At 39.6% G+C, this 24,297-nt stretch overlaps 1 protein-coding gene across 3 annotated transcripts in view; it reads left to right on the top strand.

Annotated features, from left to right (window-relative positions):
- The window catches only part of l3mbtl3 (L3MBTL histone methyl-lysine binding protein 3), a 164,697-nt gene that overhangs the window by 95,672 nt on the left and 44,728 nt on the right, over nt 1-24,297 (top strand). For all 3 annotated transcript variants that reach the window (XM_043683602.1, XM_043683595.1, XM_043683587.1), the window contains exons 17-18: nt 7,244-7,408; nt 19,817-19,951. In XM_043683602.1, coding sequence (XP_043539537.1) covers nt 7,244-7,408; nt 19,817-19,951 — 300 coding nt within the window. The remainder of the gene's footprint in view (nt 1-7,243; nt 7,409-19,816; nt 19,952-24,297) is intronic.

The following is a 24,297-nucleotide window of genomic DNA, read 5'->3' as shown; positions in this document are numbered from 1 at the left end:
AATGAGGTGCATTTAACGTCTCAATTACTCTGGTAAATGATAGGTTGCCTTGACTGGTGTGATAGGTTAAAGTTGAGTATGTTGTTTTGATTTAGAAAGTGGAGAAAAAAAATCAGCTTTTGACAATGAAAGGGTAGAATATTACATGAAAGTCCCCTGTTATTCTGAAATAACTCTTTGTTCTCTGCTGAATATAATGAAATGCAATGACTGGCCAGATTGCGCCAGCTTTATTTCTCCTGTCATGTATTAAGCTATTAAAGGTGCATTGTGGTGGCTTACAAAAGAGGCATAAGCATCTTTTGTATGATGATAATTTTCTTACTGAATGTTGGTCTTTATTGAAATGTGCAGTGCCAGTGAGTTATGAAGAACTACTTCCTAGGAAGATAAATTGTAATGCCAGCTGCACATGCAAGTCTGGATTTCTGGTCCCAGTTCCTTTCCTGTTCTCTTCTCAAACACTGACTATTCTTGCATGATCACTTTTTTTTTGTTAATGTCCCATCTAACTTCCGCAAGCACTTTTTAAAATTTCTCTTAAATATAAGTTCAGTTATGGCACGGTGGCTCAGTGGTTAGCACTGCTGCCTCACAGCGCCAGGGACCCGGGTTTGATTCCCGCCTTGGGCAACTGTCTGTGTGGAATTTGCACATTCTCCCTGTGTCTGCGTGGGTTTCCTCCGGGTGCTCTGGTTTCCTCCCACAGTCTAAAGATGTGCAGGTCAGGTGAATTGGCCATGCTAAATTGCCCGAAGTGTTAGATGGATTAGTCAAGGGTAAATATAGGGGGGTGGGTTTCTCTTCAGAGGGTCGGTGTGGACTTGTTGGGCTGAAGGGCCTGTTTCTGCACTGTAGGTAATCTAATCTACACTTTTGGTGTATTGACAAGTGTGGGGAAAGAAAACTATTATTCCTCCTCCACTCAAAATTCTCCCCAGGTTTTAAAAAAAAGAGAAGGAGAGATTTACCTTGCAAGTTTTCTGATAGGCAAAGCGCACACAGCTGATTGGAGGATTGGGGCATTTTGGGCTTCAGGGCTTGCTTTGTATTCTCAGTGTACTGCATGATCCAAACAGATACCTCATGCAGCTATCCAGCATTGGGCTATAATATATCTGGCAGCACCAAGATTGTGTTGGCCTGTGCTTGGGTCTAGTGAGGAGGATGCAAAAACGCTGAGGGGTATCCTGGACTGGAAGCAATCTGTTATGTTCATGTAGTGACCTGGTCACCGCAAAAAGATACAAATGCAGAAACTCTCTGTTATCATTTTTGTATCATTCATATATCCAGCAGGAGTCTCCATACATGCTGCTGGTTAAACCACTTGATGGGAAATAACTTAGATGGGTCTACTTGGGGACCCTTTATCTTTTAAATTTGTGATCAGAGTCTTGTCTACACTATAGAATTCTAATTTGCACAGTAAAGAAGCAGGCAATCCAACCATCCAAGAGATTGACTCTTGTAACAATAACAGAAGCATTAATGACATAAGTCTATTGATCCTATTTTGAAACCATTAATAGTGCCATTGGTGCCAATTCTCCTGGTTAAAGTTGGAATGGTTTTCCACCTACAGAGAGAAGTTTTGCCTATCTGATGGCTTGTGTGCTTTTGAGATCCTTGAATTGTTTCCTGAGTCCCCCAAGGTACAATCTCTCATCCCTTGTCAATCGACTTTGAAAAATATAACACTTGAGCCTGTGTGCTCCTCCAAGACTGGTGTTTCAAGTTATTCAGATTGTGTGTTTTTTACATTGAACGTTTAAAACCCTGGCAATATGTTTTGTGGTTCTAATTTTATTTAAGCTTATTAACAGTAATAGTTTTTATAATTATTAGTTGAAAGGGGATATTTATAAAATATATAGCTTGCTCAGTGATGTGTGTTTCAGTTTTGGCCTTAGGTACCAAGAAAACTTGGATTTACTGCTTTTAATCTCTGAAGAATTACAAAATTGCTATTCATGTTCAGTAAATATATTCTTGGTGATTGAGAACAAACATATAATATGAAGTAGACTGCCTGATTTGTTACCTTGCACATCTTCAAGGATTCAGGGCTTGTTAGTAAGAAAACTAGATTCGAAACAGAGTTTTAGATTCCTCTGCATTGAAGGGTTTTTGCCCGAAATGTTGATCCTCCTGCTCCTCGGATGCTGCCTGATCTGTTGTGCTTTTCTAGCACCACATTCAATCTGATCTCCAGCATCTGCAATCCTCATTTTCGCCATGCTTGATTAACTTAATCAAAGCTGTTGATAAATCTTGCTTTAATGAAGTGTAATAGTTTACAGTTACTAAGGCACAACATTTGTTTATTTGTAAAAGTCTGTGTCTGTTCCTGAAACAATTCAAGCACAATGAAAAGTTAGGGAATTATCTTTTGCAGATGAAAAATGCAAGTTTTGTTGAGATGCAACCAGATGCAAAATAGACCAGCAACATTTTTTTCATAACAATTTTTAACAAAAAACTGAAAGTTTGTATCATTGTCTGTTTGTGCAAATAAATTAGAACATTAATAGAATGCTGTCAATAATTTATTTACTACTTGACATTGTAGCTTTTTATTCTAAATGCAACAATTAAAAAATGTCCTTTGTGTTATTTTATGAATAATGTTTGATGTATTGCCTTGTTTCTGTTCCATGTCTAAATTTTGAAGGTAAGAAAAATAAATGTAATAGAATGTATTTGACCCCCTGAGAATTCCATTTCTGAAGAATACTGCTATTGGGCGTACTGAACTTTCAATACTGAGTCTGCCTAGCAATCTGAAGTTCCGATTTTATTTTGTAGTTAGTAAGCTAGGCAAAAATCTGTGTGGGGCTGGGAGGTAGGCAGAGTGCTGATATCCGAAGTACACCAATCCTTGTTATCTGTGGGGTATTGCGATTCGAACTTGCCTGCGGATACTGCTACCATGTAATTCTGCTATTTATCATGAAGGACTGCGTGAACAGACTGGAGGTGTATAATGAGAAAAAATAAGGGGTCTGGAGCCAGAAACAGTAAAAGAACCAGTGCAGACACCGAGCCAATGACTGGCCGCCTCCTGCTCCATAATAATTCTGAGATTCTGGCTTTATTATGAGAAAAAATAAGGGGTCTGGAGCCAATCTCGTGAGTATGCAGATGCACAGGTAGCAAATCATTGAATAATGAGGAGCGAGGCTATCACAATCTGCTTATATTCACCACTAATTGGAAAACATTTAAGGTGCAGCAGGAAGACACCTGCCATGGATTTTTAAAGTGGATATTGTGTTTAATGAACTTGCTGGAGTTTTTTGAAGAGATAATGAGAAAGATTGATAAGAATGACACTTCTGACCAGGTTTGTGTGGATTTCTGGAAATCATTTGATATGTGTCTCACCACAGACTTGTAAGAACATTGTAGGCCATGATGATAAACAGAACAGTGGCAACTTGGATACAAAATTGACCAGGAAACAGAATGCACTGGTCAACTGATATTTTTTGGGTTAGTGGAAGGTTTGCAGTGGAGTTCTTCAAGAGCCAGTATTGAGATCCTTGCTTTTCCTGATTGTATATTAATGATCTGGATCTAGGTATGCACGGACAATTTCAAAGTTTACAGATGACATAACTTGTAAGAACTGTAAATTGTGAGTAATTATAGTGTGGAACCTCATAAGAACATTGACAAGTTCATAGCAAGGCTCCATGCAAAAAAATGAGAGGTGATGCACTTTGGTTAGAAGAACTCTGCAAGATCTATGACTCTAAATTTAAAAAAATTAAATAATATAAAATGGGAGTATGAATGGAATGAGGGCGCAGAGTGGAGGAGCCTGTGTATACTTGCACAGATCGTTGAAGATTGAGAGAACAGTAATTAAAGCTAGAGTTCTCTGCTTTATAAATGGGACATAGAGTACAAGAATGAGAGGGATATTGCACTTGTTAGATCTCAGCTGGAGAACTGCATACAGTTGTAGGTGCCCCATTAAGAAAAGATGCAAATCCATTGGACAGAGCACAGAAATAATTTACTGGAATGGTTCCAGGTATTAGAAACTTCAGCTTTGAAGATAGAATGGAGATCTAATTGATGTTTTCAAAATCCTGAGCCGGCTAGACAGAATAGATAGAGGCTGTTTCCACTTGTAAAAGAGCCAATGCAGACACAAAGGACCATTGACTGACCACCTCCTACTCCATAATAATTCTGAGATTCTGGCTTTATTATCGTCTTCTGGCTCCCAAGATTACAAACAATAACAAACAGAGACACACATGAGAATTCCTAGAAGCATGACATTCCAACCGGAACTCTATCAACAAACACATTGAATTGAATCCCATTTACCACCCCTGGAAAAAAAGCATAGGAGATGATGTCACCACAGGAAATGACATCACCAACCCAAAGAACCCCAAACATAGAAAGCGGACTACACCACCAGTGCTTCATCCAGAGGCTCTCTGAAGATGTTAGCTAGTATGGTGATGAAATGTCTAAAAACGAATCTTCCAGCTCAGCTAGCAAACCTACATCCAGAATACTTGAAACTCCAAATGCTGCGTTTCCAAGTATATTTCTTTCCACTCTCCATGCAATGCAAATACAATGAGAAGAGAAGGACTAGAAAAGAATGAGTAAAATTGAATGAGTGACCAGTTCTATCGCAGAACTAATAAGAATGAGGTAGAGGGTTGTGTTAGACAGAATCCATATGGATAGGTTTAAAAATTAGGAAGGAAAATTGTATTCTTACATGTAAGCCACCAAATGTTGGAGAGAACATGGAACTGGAGTACAGTTAAGAGCAGTTTTGGAGAAAAACAAAGGATTGTAATATTGGACATATTTCTGGAGGACCAGAACAACAGAATGTTGCAAATTGGAGGTAAAATAGCAATTGAGAGTAGCTTTTAGATTATGTTTCCCCAGTAAGTGGATATTTAATATTCAAACCTCACCTATTGTTGTTTAATGCATGACAACCCTTGTGTTATGTTGGGGATATGGCTTGAACTATTATGTTTAGCTGTCAATGATAGCCCTTTGCAATCATCTGGGCATCTATATATTCATGTAGGAATATATTCCAGCTGTTGATCACTTTTACAGTAGAGTTTGGAATGATTGCATGTAACATCCTCTTTTAGTTTTATGGATTTTTGACCAGGGAGTGGGGGAGCTGTAATTTTCACTGAGGAAGTGTGGGTGGGTGCTGAACAAGGAACTGTGGAGGGTGAATGGAGCACTGGCACTTGCAGACAAACCAGAGTTGAAAGAAGTATTTCTCATCAGTACTAACAAATTGTGGTACAGAAAGAAAACACATGTCACTCTCATAGATATTTTTAATCCATCTGTTCATTCACATTATGCCGTTCCTCTGGAACAGGTGGACCTTGAATCTGGACCTTGCCACTCATATAATGTAGCTCCAGTGATTATTTTGGAAGGAAGGCTTTGATTTAGAAACAACGTTGAAAACACCATACCTAAATTGCATCCTCCTGATTATATTAACTCCACAGGAAGTGCCAGAAGTCTTCAGCATGTAATTAACTAATCCCTGAAATAAGTCAGACACAGCATTAAATGTAATAGCACTCTGCTGTAACAACTTTGACAGCGTTACATCCCAAGGACAATAACATTTTTTAAAGATAGAATGTGATCATTCCTGAGGATAGTATTTGTATTTCCATTAAAATAATTTTAGAATTGATTCCTTAATCCAACTGTTTTACTACTATCAGCTCAACTCTGCAATGCTTTACTGTTTCTGCTCCTTGGAAAGCCTAAAAATATAGTTAAGCTAAAAATATAGGCAGGCTTGTAAACTTGCAAACTTGTCTACTTTAGCATTTTAGTTATCCTGAATGCTTCTGACCTGTTGTTTTATGTTTAATCAAGGGGTATAGATGTTGCTAACAAGCCAGCATTTTTTATTTATTGTTGCTTTTGAAAAAGCCGCCTTGAACTGCTTTGGTAATTTGATTTCGATAAACATGGATCCGGAGCAGGAATAGGCCATTCAGACACTTGCCCCTACTCCATCATTCAATAACTTCATAGCTGATGTTGTTGTAGTCTCAAATCCGCATTTCTGCCTACTCTGATAATCTTTCAACACCTTAACAAAAATCTACTTATCTCTGTGTTAAAAATATTCATGGACTTTGCTCACACTATCTTTGCACGGAGAGTTCTGAAGAATCTCGACCCTCAAGAGAAAGAAAAAGCCAAATCTGTTTTAAATAGGTGACCCTGATTTTTAAACAGTGATCATAGTTCTAAATTCTCCCATAAGAGGAAACATCCTCTCCACATCCACCCCACATCCACCCTGTCAACACCCCTTCAGTCAAGTAGCTGCTTATGCTTCTAAACTCCAGTAGATCGAAGTCTAGCTGGTCCAACCTTTGCTCATAAGACAACTAGCGCATTTCAGATACTAGTCTATTAAACCTTCTCTGAATTCCATCCAATACATTGCATCATTCCTTCAAGGTGAGCAACACTACGCAATAATCCAGATGTGGCTTCACCAGTGCCCTGGATAACTGGAGTAAAATCTTCTGACTTTTATTGTCCATTCCCCTCATGATTGATGTTATTTTATTCGCTTTACTAATTAATTTCTGTACACTAACCTTTTTGTGATTCATCCAAAGGCACCTCAATTCGTTCTGGCAAAGTGCAAACCTCTCATTCTCCCACATTATTATTCCATCTGCCAAGTTTTTGCCCACTCAGATACCTATCAGTATCTCTCTGCAAACTCATTGTGCCTTTCTCGCCACTCCCTTTCCTACTACTTTTGTGTCATAAATATGATGAAATAAAAAGATCTTCGATATTGTGATAAAGCTGGTGCAGAGGAGTCCTCACATGGGGGAAGAAAGACAAAAAAGTGATTTTAAATAATGTGTCTAGAATGAAGTAGGAAATTCAGCCAAAGTATGAATTTTTATACTGATAATTAACTGTCCTTAAAGAAAAGTTTAAAAATGTCCACACTGATTCATATAGTCCCTATTAGGCCAGGAGAATTAAAAAAATTGTTCTTTCAACTTGGACTTGATGGAAGTCCAATTTCAAAGTTGATGAGCAATGTTCTAACTCACTGCGCCACCTATTTCATTGAAATGGATCCTTGTAAGGATTAATTTTAATGCAGAATATACATGTATTATAAAAGTGACTGTTCAATCATCTGACTGTAAGGAATGTTCTTTTTTTTTTGCAGTGCATTAGGTTGTCCATACTCTGAGATCAACCTGAACAGAGAGAATGTGCTGCAGGATCGTGTGAATGGAGAGGTACCAGTCTCTACTGGTGTCCTGAAGAACAAGAAAGTGGAAATAGATGGAGTAGAAACAGCCCCCAGTTTGTCTAACATCACATCACATGGGTCTGCAATTTTATTTCAATTTTGTTTGCAGTTGAATGTAACATTTTGTTTCCCTTTATTGTTATCTTGGTTGGGTTCTGTTTCTCAAATGAATACTGAATATGCTGGTATTTGAAGGCTTTGATTCATACAGTTATACCTTTACGAGAACCCTTGATGACTTTGAAAATATTTTGCCTTCAAACAATTGTTTAGTTCTGTATTCTGACATTCTGCAGTTTTTAATTTCAACTGCTCCTTTAATTATGTTTTTTATATCATTCATTTTTCTCTCCAAGTTCCATCTTAGTTGATTTATTTATCTTTTGATAACTGTTTAATATTCAAATTTGACCTTTCTTTGATAAAATCGTTGCACTTATTCCGTTGCGTTATTGGTTAACTTATCTAGAACGAAGGTTCTTTTGCAAAGCACTCTAATCATTCTTGATTCGTTTATGATTGGGAACAGTTTCTCCCCCTCTACTTTAATCAACCCTGTTATGGTCAATGTTCCCTCTAATTTTTGTGTTGGCTGTGTGGACTTCTGAGTAATCTGAATGTTATATTTAACCAAAGCATTCGTTTAGCGAAAGTCATTAGACAATTTTTTTCATCGTGCGTTTAACTTTTAAAAGTGTGCAGTTGTTATTTTACAGTTACAGGTATGATACCAGCTTAAAGCTATTTGCTCAGCTCAGACGTTTTGGGGTCTGTGCAGTGGTGGCACTACAATAACCAAGTGTAATACGCACCCATAAGATTATGCTAGTAAATTCTTCACTCCTTTGGCGGTTTTTTGCACCTACCTTTATTTGCTATCCAATGGTTATAGACTACATCTAGTCTGATATTTTGCCCAGTAAACTGTATAACTTGAAACACATCATGTTGTCTATTGTTGAACTTAGATTTGATCAAATTGATGAGGTTAAATCTGCGCTGAGTCAGCACTTAATGCCTGAAATGTTCCAAAAATGTGTCCAAAAGAATTGACATTTCTTGAAACTGGTTATCTTTTAGGGCATAGTTCACCAAACCATTGTCTGGATGCAACCAATCTTGAATTTTTCCACCTTCTTAAATTTGAAATTGAAATATTGTTCAAATATCTTCATAGTTTGTTATGAGAGTGGAATATTCTAACTCCTTTAAATTCACGTATGTATGGAAAAGAACATGGATGGGTCTAAAATCAAAGTTCTAAACTGGAGAAGGCTGATTTTAATAAGGTCATGTATGATTTGACCAGATTTGGATGTGGAGCAGTGACTTTTAGGTAAATCTATGTCAGAGCAGTGGGATAAATTCAAGACAGAAATAGGGAGAGTACAGGGCCACTGTGTTCCAATAAGGTGAAAGGATGGGATGAACAAATCCAGCGAACTCCAAATAAAGTGAAAAAGGGAGGCTTCTGACAGATACTGAAGGTTCAAAAACAGCAGAAGCTGTAAAGGAGTACAGAAAATGCAAGGGGAGACTTTTAAAAACTTACAGTTCTGAAGGAGGGTGAGTGGACCTGAAATGTTAACTCTGCCAGACCTGCTGAGTTTCTCTAGCAATTTCTGTTTTTGTTTCAGATTTCCAGCATCCTCAGTTCTTTATTTTCTTTTATTTTGTTATATGAGATTCTTGCCATTATTAGCCAAGGCATTGAGTTTAAGAGCAGGGAGATTATCCTGGAACTGTATAAAGTTTGATGAGGCCAGATCTATAATATTGTGTATAGTTCTAGAATTTACAATTTTGAAGGGATGTGAGTGTACTGGAGCGAATGCAGAGGCAATTTACCAGGCTATTGCCAGGCTATTAACTAAAGTTTTAGTTTTGAAGAGAGGTTGCTGATAGGGGTTGTTTTTCTTGGAGCCGAGGTAGGAATATTATAGATTGGCACAACACTGAGTGGCATAGAGACAGTAGACAGAAAGGAACGTCTCCCCTTCCTGGAGGGAACAATGACCGGGGGCGCAGATTTAAGTTAATGGGCTGGAAACTTTGAGGGAGTTTGAGGCAAAATATTTTCATCCAGAGGGTTGTGGGAATCTAAAACTCACTGCCTGAAGAACGCTAGAGGCAGAGACCCTCATAACATTTAAGAGGTATTTAGATGTGCACTTGCGATGCCAAGGTATACTAAAGCTGTGAGATATAAATAGTTTGGCCGGTGTCTTTGACCAGCACAAACTCATTGGGCCAAAGGGGCTTTATCCAAGCTGAAGACCTCTAGGACTCTATATCAGTTGCAACTCGCTGTCTTTTCTTAATTCATAATCAGTTGTTTTGACGATTGCATCCTGACCAAATGCATGGCGCTCCATTTATTCCCGTTCTGGTCATGTAGTCATATGTCACATGAATAAATTGAAGGATTGCAGCAGTGTCAATATCACTGACGAAAGCAGCTAGAACCACCTCAAATTCATTTCTCTGATTGAAATGTTTACTTGGATACTGAGTTTTCTGTTTATTAAGCTTGCCTTTTGCAAATTGCATAGCTTTCAATGTTGTCAAACAACATTGTTTGATGGGCGGCACGGTGGCACAGTGGTTAGCACTGCTGCCTCACAGCGCCAGAGACCCGGGTTCAATTCCCGCCTCAGGCGACTGACTGTGTGGAGTTTGCACGTTCTCCCCGTGTCTGCGTGGGTTTCCTCCGGGTGCTCCGGTTTCCTCTCGCTGTCCAAAGATGTGCAGGTCATGTGAATTGGCCATGCTAAATTGCCCGTAGTGTTAGGTAAGGGGTAAATGTAGGGGTATGGGTGGGTTGTGCTTCGGCGGGTCGGTGTGGACTTGTTGTGCTGAAGGGCCTGTTTCCACACTGTAAGTAATCTAATCTAATCTAAACTTATCTAAAAGAATGCACAGTGATGCTAGTTCACCCAGAACATCATTCAGACGTATCAATGCATCGTGATATTGTTGCTTTGTGAGCATTTCTAGGCAGCATTAGTTTATTGGATTGTTGCGTCTATTCACTTGTTCTGTGCAGTAGTTGATCAAAATATAATCTTGCGTTGGTGCACTTACTAACTCGAAAACTACCTAATTTCATTTAGAAATAGCACTATCATGGTGTGATTTTTGGCACACTTTTTGTATTGTCCTTTCTTTACAGATGACCTGCTGGATATTGTATACATTTATTCTTAAAAGCATTTCCGTGTCATGCATAATTGAGACCTATTCCCGAGATCTTTTCTGTGAGCAACACAATTCTGTTCTGCCAAATATTTAGTTTTATGTCACAACATTGCTGGTACTGAATTTTCTTTCCAAGCATAACATAAGCTCTATTTGACGTAACAATTGCCATCCTCTTTAAACCATGATCACTGTGCTCATAAAACTGCTTGACTGCTGTTTCAGTGGAGACGCTGTTGCAAGCAGTCTTTAAAATAATTACAGAGGCAGTCATGTAAACTACTTCAGTTGTGATCAAAACTCAATGTACAAATCAACATTTTTTCTTTACTGAAATGTCAATGCTTTCACCTGCTATCAACATATGAAAATTCATTTACATAAGCTATGCAGGAACTGTCTCTGGATGATGAAATTAATGCGCTCGACCAGTTTTTAAAGATGTAACACTTGTTGCATCACTTGGTAATTGCTGTATACATCCACATGGTCATGAATGTCTTACAAGGGAAGCATTGATGCATTCATCTTTATTGCAAGTACAACATTATCAATTAGAACTTTCACCATATAAGTATGATCTTTTTGAGCTCTTTATGCTCTTGATGATCTCCTAGAGTTTTAGTTAGCATTTGTAAAAGTACACCTTTGTTGTGATTTCATAAATTATGCACTTTTTTTGGTTCAAATGCCATTTTAGGTAATCCAACTTTTTTGCAGTCCTGAGCTCACCTCCCAGCATTTGCTTTAGAACAAATAGCACAACATATTGTGAGTTTCACGATAAATGAAAATCCTACTGAGTCTTGCCTTCAGTTTGTATGTTAAAGATGGCATTTTGGTATTGATGATCTCTAAAACCATTCCATTTTGAATTGTCCACAGGATTTTGTTTGTGTGGACCTTGAAGACTGCTTTGCTCTTTTTGGATATTATTTTAATCTTGTATTATTAGGAAAACAAATCTAAAAATATGAAGGAAAAATGTAATTTCGTACTCGTGCTACGTCCTGTTGGCTGCCTGCTGTCTGATACTCATGGTCGTACAGGCCTTCCCTGCTCCTAGAGCTTCTGGGTGTGGCCTTTCCCCCTCAGAGCCAGCATCTCGCTGCTTCTCTGAACTGGCTTGTGTTTGGTCAGACATTTGGATTCTGGTTTTGTGCAAGTATGAGTACCAAGTAACAATCAATGATTTAGAAGTGCTGGACTTGGGTCTCTGGAGGATCATGGGATGTGTGGATTCCATTTTTATTGTTAGTGTGCAGCTGCATATGTCTGAAGCTTACAGATGACATTGGTCATGATTTTTTTAAACATCCTATCAGAATTTCTCTTAACATTCTTTTCTCCAAGAGTCATAGAGACATACAGCATGGAAACAGACCCGTTGGTCCAACCCGTCCGTGCCGACCAGATATCCCAACCCAATCTAGTCCCACCTACCAGCATCCAGCCAATATCCCCCCAAACCCTTCCTATTCATATACCCATCCAAATACCTCTTAAATGTTGCAATTGTGCCAGCCTCCACCACTTCCTCTGGCAGCTCATTCCATACCCGTACCACCCTCTGTGTGAAAAAATTGCCCCATAGGTCTCTTTTATATCTTTCCCCTCTCACCCTAAACCTATGCCCTCTAGTTCTGGACTCCCCGACCCCAGGAAAAAGACTTTGCCTTCTTAACCTATCCATGCCCCTCATAATTTTGTAAACCTCTATAAAGTCACCCCCTCAGCCTCCGATGCTCCAGGGAACATAACTGAAGTTTCTCAATTCTGGAGCCATTCTTGTAGACCTGTTCTCTACATTCTCTGATGCATTCGCATCTTTCCTATAGTGAGGCACCCAGAACTCTACACAGTATTCTACTCTAGGTAAGGTGTAACTGATGTCTTATACAGGTTTAGTGTTACTTCTTTGCTGTTGAACTCCATGCCCCTATTAATAAAACCCAGGGTGCTCTATAGTCTTTCTACATGTCTTGCCATCTTCAATGTTCTGTGCGCATTTATAGCTGGGTCCTTCTACTCCTGCACCCTCTTTATAATTTTTTTTTGCTCTGCAGTGATAGTATTACAAAGCTGATTCATTGACTACTAGTTTTCAATTTGATTTTGATTTTATTGTATAGTGTACTCAAGTACAACAGTGCAGGTGCACAGTGCAAAGTGTATAATGTCGCCACACAAGGTGCTATCTTAGGTACAAATACCTAGGTACAGAATCTTCAGAACAAAGTTAAATGTTAAAATTTACGATGGTTAGATTTTCTCTTGATAGCAGAGATCGTTGCCTGGCATTTGTATGAGATGAATGTTTCTTGTGAGTAATTTGCCATATACTTCAATTTTGAATTTTCAGTTTTGAAGCAAGTTGCGCAGAGGCAAATAGCAATGGAGTAAAGAATCAGATGATACAAAACAGTACAATATATGTAGTGTGATGTTAAAGGTTGCTGAACTGCAGGCAAATGTCTCCTCTTAGGCCTATGATATTAATAACAATAGACCAGGGTAAAGGTGAACAATAGGAATAACTCTTCACTTTCCATTTTAAAAACTTTACAGTCTTCCGGACTCAACATTTAGTTCAACAACTTTATGCCATGAACTGTCTTCTCCATTTTGATTACATTGTCCGTAATATTGCACCCCAACCCCCAACCTTCATCCCCATGTCTTATTTACACAGATTTGCATCCTGCAGAGCTGACCTATTTTCCAATATTTGCACCTACCATTGATACTTGTTGCACATGGATATAGCTCCTCTTCCACCATTAGCAGTTCCTTTGTCTTTTGCTGTGGGGTCCCCTTCACCATCTGTTCTACTTGCCCCTACTCCCTCTTTGTCAACAACATCAAAACGATCAAATAGCAGCCTCCTTCAGTTTGGAAGAAGAGTCGCATTGCACTTGAAACGTTAACTCTGTTTCCCTCTCCACAGATGCTGTCAGAAGTGGAGTTTCTCTGATACCTTTTTGGTTTTATTTCAAAGAGAGATTAGGAGCTGAGTATTCCTGGATGCAGTAGTTCAGAAACTCTGATCAGTGTCAGAAATATTAGTTCCAACCTTGATTAAATTCTAGAAACAGCCAGTTGCCTTTAGATCAATTCTGTAGATTCCTGGACAGGAGCGTGCAGTTATGAATCAGCAGTGACTCTCCAGGAAACATTGGAGCCAGGAGAGGAAAGAATCATCATTTAAACCATGGCCCCCCTCGCAGCATTGAACATACAGAGTTCTAAATATGCAGCAGCATAGCTTACCGCTTTGAAAATTCATAGAATCAAAGAGCTGTAGAGCACAGAAAAGACCCTTTGGACTAACTTGTCCATGCTGGCCAGATATCCAAAAATAAATCTAGTCCCATTTGCCAGCATTTTGTCCATATCCGTCTAAACCCTTCCCAGTGATATACCCGTCTAGATTCCTTTTAAATGTTGTAATTATATCAGCATCCACCACTTCCTCTGGCAGCCCGTTCCACACGCGCACCACCCTCTGCATGGAAAAGGTCCCCCTTAGGTCGCTTTTAAGTCTTTTCCCACTAACCCTAAACCTATGATCTCTAATTTTTGACCCCCATTCCCTGGGGAAAAGACCTTCTCTGTTTCCCCTCTCTAAGGTCCTCATGATTTTATAAACCTCTAAGGTCACCCCTCAGCCTACAGGGAAAACAGCCCCAGCCCATTCAGTCTCTCCCTATAGCTCAAACTCTCCATCCCTGGCAGCATCCTTGTAAACTTTTTCTGAACCTTTTCAAGTTTCACAACATTCTTTCTATAGCTGGGAGACCAAAATTGAATGCAATATTCCAGAAAATGGCCTAAACAACGTCCTGTACAGCTACAACATGACCTCCCAATTGCTATGTTCAGTGCACTGACCAAAAAAGGCAAGCATACCAAAAGCCGCCTTCACTATCCTGTCTACCTGTGACTCTACTTTCAAGGAACTATGAACCTGCACTCCAAGGTCTCTTTGTTCAGCAACACTCACCAGGATCTTACCATTAAGTGTCTATGTCCTTAATGGTAGGGTTCTAGGGAATAACTGTTGTGAACAATAAGTATAGTATGGAGTTAATGTGGGAGTTTGTCGTAGTGGTTAGGGTCGAGAGTGTGTTGCTGGAGAAGCACAGCAGGTCAGGCAGCATCCAAGGAGCAGGAGAATCGATGTTTCGGGCATAAGCCCTTCATTAGGAATGAGAAGGGCTACACACTCAACTCTGATCTGCAGTCCTCACTTTCTTGGTTGGCGTGCCAAGCTGCTAGGTGGGTAGGGTATTAGCTAAGTGGATTGATAGGTCATGAGGTGTGGGGTCCAGCTGGTGGTGAGGGAGGTGTCTGGTCTCTTGTGGGTGGAAATAGTGTCATGTCCACTGGGGGCTGGGTATGGGCTGTTGTCAAGTTTGGTAGAGGGTGGGTGCAGTGTCATGTCTGGGCTTTGTCATTGAGGTCAGATTGGGGGAGAGGGATGTTGAGTCTGTTGGTGGTGTTGGATGGAGTGGAGGAACAACGTTGTGTGGAATGTTGTGGGGCAGTCAGTGGTGAGTGCAGGGTTCAGTTTTGTGTTTACGCAGGAGTTAAAGTAAGACTTTACTGCTGTATTATATTTTAGGTAACTTCCAAGCTGAAGTGAATCAGAACCCTCTGAATTCTTCAGTTTCAAGGGACTTTGTCAGAGTGTTCAATACACTGGAATTGTCACTATAAATTTTCAGTTTCCCAGGCAATTCAATCTTAGTCAGGTACTTCGTGATTCCCATGCAGTTCTTGTGCACAGTGCCAATTCTGTGCTGCAGATGAATATCTAGCCGTATGGAATATATGGGCCAGTGTATTCAGAAAAGATAAAGAAGGAAAAAGCACTGAAGGCAGTATTGATCAAACTGACTATCATAACACTGAGAGGGCTGATGTAATTAAAGGGCCAAAGATAATGCTGGAAACTGGGAAAGCAATTATGGAACAGGTTTGTGAGCAAGCCACAGAAAGGTGCAAGAACTATGGAGTAATGATAATGGGGACTTAATTATCTTGATATAAGCTGGAATAAGAACTGTGTAAAGGACAAGGAAAGGGGTGGATTTCCTGAAATATTGTCAAGGATTTTCTTGATTGCTGTATTTCCAACTCATCCCTATAAAGCAGTGATTCTGGATCCAGTTCCGCAGACCAAACTGGAGCATGTTTCAGTGAATGAACGGTGAATCATCAGGTTTAGAGTAGCTGTTGTAAAGACAAAGAACAATCAAGCACATAAGTGCTTCAATAAGGAGGGCTAACTTAATTGGAAAAATAAATTTGGCTTGGGTGGAATGGAATAAAAATTATTGGACAAATAAGTAATTGTGAACAGAAAAGTTTCTAGAGAAGCTAATTTAGCTACAAGTAGACTCCATCCTCTCGAGAGTAAAAGAGGCATATTGAACACCAAAGTGCTGTTGAACAATAAAGATATAAAACTTAAAATGAGGCTGAGAAAGGAGGCTTTTGACAATAATAAGATTAGTAATATAGTAGAAAACAGAACTGAATAAAGGATGCAAAAGAAATCTATAAATGGTGATCAAGGGCAAAAAGAATATTCAAGTGTAGTGTAGCAGCTTTTCAGAAACAAATAAATAGGAAACGCATTTGGAAACAGAAAGGATTAGAGGCCAAAATGATCTTGTGGAAACAGCACGACTCAAGTACTCAATGAACACTTTGCATCTGACTTCACAAAAGAAGAGGTTGTTACCAAAGTAGCAATAGAAGAGGAAGCAGTAACAGTATTGGATAGGATGAAAATCGATATAGAATAAAATAATAGCAGTCATCAAAGCAGAAAATTCAACTCATCCAAATAAGATGTATCCTAGTTTACTGGGGAAAGTTAGGGTAGAAATTGCAAAGGCTCTGGCCACAATCTTCTGATTCTCCCTGAATAATATAGATAGATAGATAGATTCCCTACAGTGTGGAAACAGGCCCTTCAGCCCAACAAGTCCACATCGACCCTCCAAAGAGCAACCCGCCCAGACCCATTCCCCTATATTCACCCCGACTAATACACCTAACACCACAGGCAATTTAGCATGGCCAATTCACCTAACCTGCACATCTTTGGACTGTGGGAGGAAACCGGAGCACCCGGCGGAAACCCACACAGACACAGGGAAAACGTGCAAACTTCACACAGGCAATTGCCTGAGGCGGGAATCGAACCCTGGACCCTGGTGCTGTGAGGCAGCACTGCTAACCACTGAGCCACCATGCCGCCCACAGTGTAGTTCCAAAAGTCTGGGGGTTATGATAACACATCACGATTCAAACAAGAGCAGACAATGTACAACAAAATTCACTTAGCAAAATTAAAAGCCATGGGATTAAGTGGACAGAGGATTTTATTTTCTCTAAGTGAAACCTCTTGTGAAAAGCTCGGTCACAATGATGTCATTGGCAGTGGCGAGGTGAGCTCGTGCCTGGCTGTTGCAGGCCCATGGCTGAGCACTTAACATGAAGGACCATAGTTGAACTTTATATCTTTATTTTTCTGCCTTTTATATTCTATGTTTTGATTTATTTTTCTGTGTTTTAAGATGACACTGCACAACACTTGTATTTGTCACAAAATACAAATGACAATAAATAAATCAAATTTAATGAAAATTAGATACAAAGTTGCCAAGCTTTAGAAACAGAATCATTGGTAAATTTTCGTATTCCGGGTATAAGAATCTTTACAGTGTCCACTAACATTTTCCATACTGTTGATTGCAATCCAACTAGCTGATAATTCCCTATTTTCTCTCCCTCGTTTTTATTTTGAACTGCGGGGTTACACTTATTGTTTTCCAATTCGTGAGGACCTTTTTGAATCTAAGAAATTCTGGAAGATTACAACCAATGCACTGCTTATTTTTGTAACCACCTTTTTGGTTCACAGTGGCAATTAGGAACAGAGGATTTATTGGCTTTTAGTCACATTACTTTTTTGGCGTTTTGTTTTTTTTAATGTTTCTCTTCATGGGAGAGTGTAGGACCAGAGAGCACAAAGGGCACCAATTTAGGACTGAGATGAGGAGGGATTTCTTCTGAGGGTTGTGAGCCTTTGATACTCTTCCACAGAGAGCTGTGAAGGCAGAATTCATGTGTATATTTAAGGCTGAGATGGATAGATTCTTGAACAGTAGGGGAATCATGGGTTACGGGGAAAGGGCAAGGAAGTGGAAGTGAAGAATGTCATATCAGCCATGATCCTATTGAATACCAGAGCTGACTCAAGGGGCCAAGTGGCTTACTCCTGTTGCATTCTTATGGTCTTTTACTCGTGTGAATTACTTAAGTATTTCAATCTCAGATTCTTGGTTTTCTACTATTCTGTGATGTTTTACATGTCTCCTATTGTGAAGAAAATACAGTATATTTATTGAACATCTTCACCATAAGGAGAGATGATGGTAGTGGTATTGTCATTAGATGAGTAATCAGAAATTCAGGGTGATGCTGTCAGAACATAGGCTTAAATCCCACCATCCAAGGAGCAGGAGAATCGACATTTAGGGCATAAGCCCTTCTTCAGCCCTGAAGAAGGGCTTATGCCTGAAACGTCGATTCTCCTGCTCCTCGGATGCTGCCTGACCTGCTGCGCTTTTCCAGCAACACATTTTCAGCTCTGATCTCCAGCATCTGCAGTCCTCACTTTCTCCTTAAATCCCACCATGCTTTGTAGTAAATCAATATCATCTGAAATTAAAGGCTGGTGAAAGTTCTGTTTCAATGTTTTTCACTAATTTGGTTTCATTCTGCTTTCTTAATCTTAATCACTTCCTTGATCAACCTTATTTTTTAAAGTTTGTTTTGTTTAAAACCATCCTATTTCTGAGAATTACTGTACTTTGGACTTTATGAAACTGAAGAACTGTGAGTGCTGGATGTTAGAAACAAAGTCAGAAATTGCTGGAAAAACTCAGCAGGTGTGGCAGCATCTGTGGAGAGAAAGCAGAGTTAATATTTTGGGTCAAGTGACACTTCTTTAGACCTTGGGAAGCTCAAACCCTCCAACCATGGAAACATTCTCGTAAATCTTTTCTGTAATCTTTCAAGGTCCACAACATGCTTTCTATAGCAGGGAAACCAGAATTGCATACAAAAGTGGCCAAGCCAATGTCCAAAACCAATTCATATTATAACATGCTGTATATCTCAGCCAGCTCTGCTGAAAAATACCCATTTCAGCTTCTCAGAGTGGTTCTTTACTATAAAATCAGTAATTATTACCTAATAGTGAGTTTTGTGAAGATTTGTAGCTCAGGTTGAGGCTTGGATGCAGGTTTGCTTGCTGAGCTGAAAGGTTCATTTCCAGACATTTCGTATCTCTACTAGGTAACATCTTCAGTGGGCCCCATGTGAAGCACTGCTGAAAATTCCTGTTTTCTATTTGTATGTTTGGGTTTCTTTGGGTTGGTGATGTCATTTCCTGGTGGTTCATCTTCGCATGAGGCCCACTGAAGATGTTACCTAGTAGGGTAACGAAATGTCTGGAAACGAACCTTTAAGCTCAGCGAGCAAACCTGCAACCAAAGTTATCACGTATTGTTAATTTAATAACCTGTTGCATTATTCTAGAAAATAGTAAGGAGTATATTTCAAGAGCACATTCTCTACTTCTGCCGATCTTTATGAAGATTAAACATTTCCAGGATTATTGCATTGCCATTTTTGTTTTTTTTTACATAATCAGCCTGTACAGCGATGTTACAAAACACTTCTGGAGCAGCTGAGACTTGAACCCAGGCCTCCTGGCTCAGAGGTACAGGCACTAGCACTGTGCCATAGAGTCCGCTTTGCCATTGTTGTATAAATTTGTGGGACCGAGTGATACATTGGTTAAATTCAATGTTCTTCCAAATTGGTGCTTGGATTACATCAAAAGTGCATTGTTAGAATGCAGATCTCATCTGTAGGCAGTAAGATGGATCCAAGTAGTCTCAATGCAATTGCAAGTTAACATGGCTCCACCAAGCAAAACTGCTTGTTAATTATGCATCATGATCATAGGAAACTTGCTGTAGGCAATAGGAACATGTCTAACTGCTAAAATAGAGTAAGTTTTGAGTAAATATTGATTATAGCCTTTTTAAGGCTATGGAAATTTCAGATCTCATCTAATAGGACACCTAATTTGGTAAATGCATTCCTAAAGTGGAAGATATTTTCTCTATAATGCTGGGACACTGCAATTTCATTAACATAAAACCTTGATTCAAATTTAATTATGCATTATTTGGTCTACAGGAAATTCTCAAAAGACCACTGGTTGTCAGAAACGACTGTTCAAGGAGAGAGGAATGCTGAGGACTCTGTCTCTGACGAAGAACCTCCATATAAAAAATCTTTTGTGTATGCCAGCAAAGGAAGAAAGTACACCAGGTTAGTGTTTTGCACAAATAGTAATTGTGGCATTCAAATCATTAATATCATTTTAATTGCAATGTTATTACTGAGCATAAGACTTTGTGCAACCTCTGAAAATCTCAACTATAACCTGGTACAAAACTCTGTAATCTTACATTTTTACATTCTCAAACTTATTGAATAGTGCTTAATTGTTAATTAATCTAATAGAGAATTACTTTTATCCTATTTTAAATTAAAATACAGATTCAGCTGTGATTATCTTTGCTGACTTTGTTAGATTTCAGAGGAATGTAGATGTTTATGAATTGTGCTTTGTGAACAAAATTATAATGAGTAAATGAAATTAGATACTTCCAGTTTTAATTTTAATGAATTAAATTCTGTGGCAGTTCCATTTTCTAGGTATAATAAACCTGTGTGCTATAATCAGTGGGTGAAAATAGTTAGATTATAGTTCATCAATAATAATGCTTATTTTTCAACAAAACTGTTTTGTGAGATATGCACAGGTGTGTAGGGAGATCTAAGGGCTCTTGTAGTGCATTGGTAATGTGTCTATCTCTGGGCCAGAAAGCCTGGGTTCAAGTCCCACCTTCAGAGGTGTATCATGACATTTCTGAAAAGCTTGATTAGAAAATGTTAAAGAAATAAAAAGTGCTACTGTGTCACGTGTCCACATCTGTTAATGTATGGGGGAAAAACAGGTGGATCAGCAATTCACTCATTCTAAAGGCAATAGTTTGCACCTTGAACCTTGGATTCTGAATGTGACTGACCACACATGTATTTCTCAGGTTGTCTAAAACTTGATAGACGAGAAAAGCAAGAAGGCAAAGGCAATTGACCAGGCTGACCAATGTAAGGTTAGAATGCTGAAATCAGCCAGCTGCTTCATGGACTAGACAAAAGGCTTTTGTTCACCTGAAGTTGTAGTGCTGCTTAGGAATGGATTTCCAAGACTACTTTGGTCATGTTTTGTACCTTGGACTTTTCTTTTTGTAATATTTTTAGCTGTCAACTTTCAAGTTTGCATGGCAACTGCATACACAACTGTACCTTGAATCCCTGATCCAGAGGCTTGAGACATGTCAGCCTGAAGTCTGCACCATGGAACCTTTGTCCTCCGGCTACAAACTGCCTGTCTGAGACTAGCTTGTTCCTGGCAATGTTATATCTCTTGTTGAGAATGTGGTGTCCCTTCTTGCTGGCCTCCATTGCCTCCAGGATCTGAATTGAATTGAATTTATTCTCACGTGTACCAAGGCACAGTGAAAAGATTTGTCTGCTCAGAACCAGTGGAGCTGCACCTCCTAGCTGGCTATGGCTAGGTTCAGACCATGCTCAGTCATGACCAACACCATATTGGCTTGGAGGCTGATTAAGGCTCCACGGCCAGCCAAGAGAAGCAATTCTATTGTGTCATACCAGTTTCTAGAGGCTGTGGCAACCAGCAAGAAAAGGTGCTGCATCCTTTCAAGAAAAAATGCTAATAGGCAGTAGCTAGGACTTGGCCAAGAACAAGCAACAACTCAGGCAGGCAGGTTAGAGCCTAATGAATACTGAAAACGCTCTTTGATGCAGATGTTGGACTCCACTTGGAGGGTTGGGCATAGGGAGAGGCCACATTTTGGACTGTTGGGCAGGGGGAACTGCCTTAAATAAGAAGTCCAGAGATCTGGAGAAGCCATGCCAAAGTAGCACCATTGAGACAGGTAAATCATGTAAAAATTAAAGTTGTGATGCTTAGGGATATTACAAGGCTGAAGAACTTTTGATATTGAAGTGAAACAGCATTTAAACCAGGCAGTGTTAAATGAGGGTTTTCAATGCAAAGTACTCGAGTAGGAATTGGTTTTGAATCAACAAATATGTATTGTGGATGATTGCATTGCATTGAATTTAATGTCACGTGTACAGAGACACCGTTAAAAGTTTTGTCTTGCGAGCAGTACAGGCAGATCACATAGATAAGTAGCATAGATAAGTAAATAATAGGTAAACAGCAGCAAAACCAGAAACACAGGTACAGGCAAATGTTCAGAGTTTGTGAGTCAATTCAATATTCCAACAACAGTAGGGTAGAAACTGTTTCAAAACCAGCTGGTCGTATATACCTTCTCCCCAATGGGTAGTATTTTAACTTCGTGTACTTGGGTAAAGTTCAAAGTGAGAATGCAGCTTCATTTGTTAATGTGGGTTGAGATTTTTTTGCAAAGGAAATAAAAGTAATTTATGAAATCTCAAAAATATCTGGTAGACACGTATTTGGACTGTTTGAACATGTCATTAATTTACATAAAATCACTCTCATTTCTTTGGCTATCACAAGGTGTGAAGTCTTGAAAGAAAGCATCTGATTGTTAGCATCACTGCACGAGAAATAAATTGCTTCAGAGTTTAAGTTCCTTTCAGAAACCACTTTCTCAGGCAAAATCTGAATTAAGATTTAGTTTCCTGCCTATTCATTGATTAATATATCACCATAGGACTAATACAATGTAATATTAAGGATAAAAAAACCCCACTCTGGCCATAAAAACCATCTCACATGAAGATTTATCCAATACCCCTCCAAACCCTTGCTATTCATATGCCCATCCAGATGCCTTTTAAATGTTGCAATTGTACTAGCCCCCACCACTTCCTCTGGCAGCTCATTCCATACACGTACCACCCTCTGTGTGAAAACATTGCCCCTTTGGTCTTTTTTATATCTTCCCCCTCTCACTCTAAATCTACTCCCTCTCGTTCTGGACTCCCCCACCTCAGGGAAAAGACCTGTCTATTTACCCTATCCACGCCCCTCATGATTTTATAAATCTCTATTAGGTCACCCCTCAGCCTCTGACACTCTAGGGAAAACAGCCTAGCATGTTCAGCCTCTCCCTATAGCTCAAACCCTCCAACCCTGGCAACATCCTTGTAAATCTTTTTTGAACCCTTTCAAGTTTCACAACATCCTTCCAATAGGAAGGAGACCAGAATTGCATACAATATTCCAAAAGTGGCCTAACCAATGTCCTGTGTAGCCGCAACATGACCTCCCAACTCCTGTACTCAATGCTCTGACCTATAAAGGAAAGCGTACCAAAAGTCATCTTCACTAAACTATCTACGTGCGACTCTACTTTCAAGGAGCTATGATCCTGCACTCTAAGGTCTCGTTGTTCAGCAACACTCCCTAGTACCTTACCATGAAGTGTATAAGTCCTGCTAAGATTTGATTTCCCAAAATGCCGCATTTATCTAAATTAAACTTAGTCTGCCACTCCTCAGCTCATTGGCTCTCCTGATCAAGATCCCGTTGTAATCCAAGGTAGCCTTCTTTGCTGTCCATTACACCTCCAATTTTGGTGTCATCTGCAAACTTACTAAATATTCCTCTTAAGCTCACATCCAAATCATTGATATAAATGAGGAAAAGTAGTGGCCGCAGCAGCGATCTTTGTGGCACTCCACTGGTCACAGGCCTCCAGTCTGAAAAACAACCCTCCACCACCACCCTCTGTCTTCTACCTTTGAGCCAGTTCTGTAACCAAATGGTGAGTTCTCCCTGTATTCCATGAGATCTAATCTTGCTAACCAGTCTCCCATGTGGAACTTTGTTAAATGCCTTACTGAAGTCCATACAGATCACGTCTACCGCTCTGCCCTTATCAATCCTCTTTGTTACTTCTTCAAAAAAAAACTCAGTCAAGTTTGTGAGACATAATTTCCCATGCACAAAGCCATGTTGACTATTCCTAATTAGTCCTTGCCTTTCCAAATACAAGTACATCCTGTCCCTCGGGATTCCCTCCAACAACTTGCCCACCACCGACGTCAAACTCACTGGTCTACAGCTCCCTGGCTTGTATCTAACACCTTTCTTAAACAGTGGCACCATGTTAACCAACGTACAATCTTCCAGCACCTCCCCTGTGACTATCGATGATACAAATATCTCAGCAAGAGGCCCAACAATCACTTCCCTAGCAAGAGGCCCAACAATCACTTCCCTAGCTTCCCACAGAGGTCTAGGGTACACCTGATCAGGTCCTGGGGATTTATTCACATTTATGCATTTCAAGACATCCAGCATTTCCTCCTCTGTAATATGGACATTTTTCAAGATGTCAGCATCTATTTCCACACATGTTGTATCTTCCATGTCCTTTTCCACAGTAAATACTGATGCAAAATGCAGCTTCACACAAAGGCCGCCTTGCTGATCTTTGAGGGGCCCTATTCTCTCCCTCGTTACCCGTTTCTCCTTGATGTATTTGTAAAAACCCTTTGGATTCTCCTAAACTCTACTTGCCAAAGCTATCTCGTGTCCCCTTTTTGCTCTCCTGATTTCCCTCTTAAGTATACCAATA

This window comes from Chiloscyllium plagiosum, chromosome 3 (genome assembly GCF_004010195.1).
Source record: "Chiloscyllium plagiosum isolate BGI_BamShark_2017 chromosome 3, ASM401019v2, whole genome shotgun sequence".
Classification (NCBI taxonomy): domain Eukaryota; kingdom Metazoa; phylum Chordata; class Chondrichthyes; order Orectolobiformes; family Hemiscylliidae; genus Chiloscyllium; species Chiloscyllium plagiosum.
The sequence above is the reverse complement of the archived record's forward strand: the minus strand, read 5'-3'. Positions and strand labels throughout refer to the sequence as shown.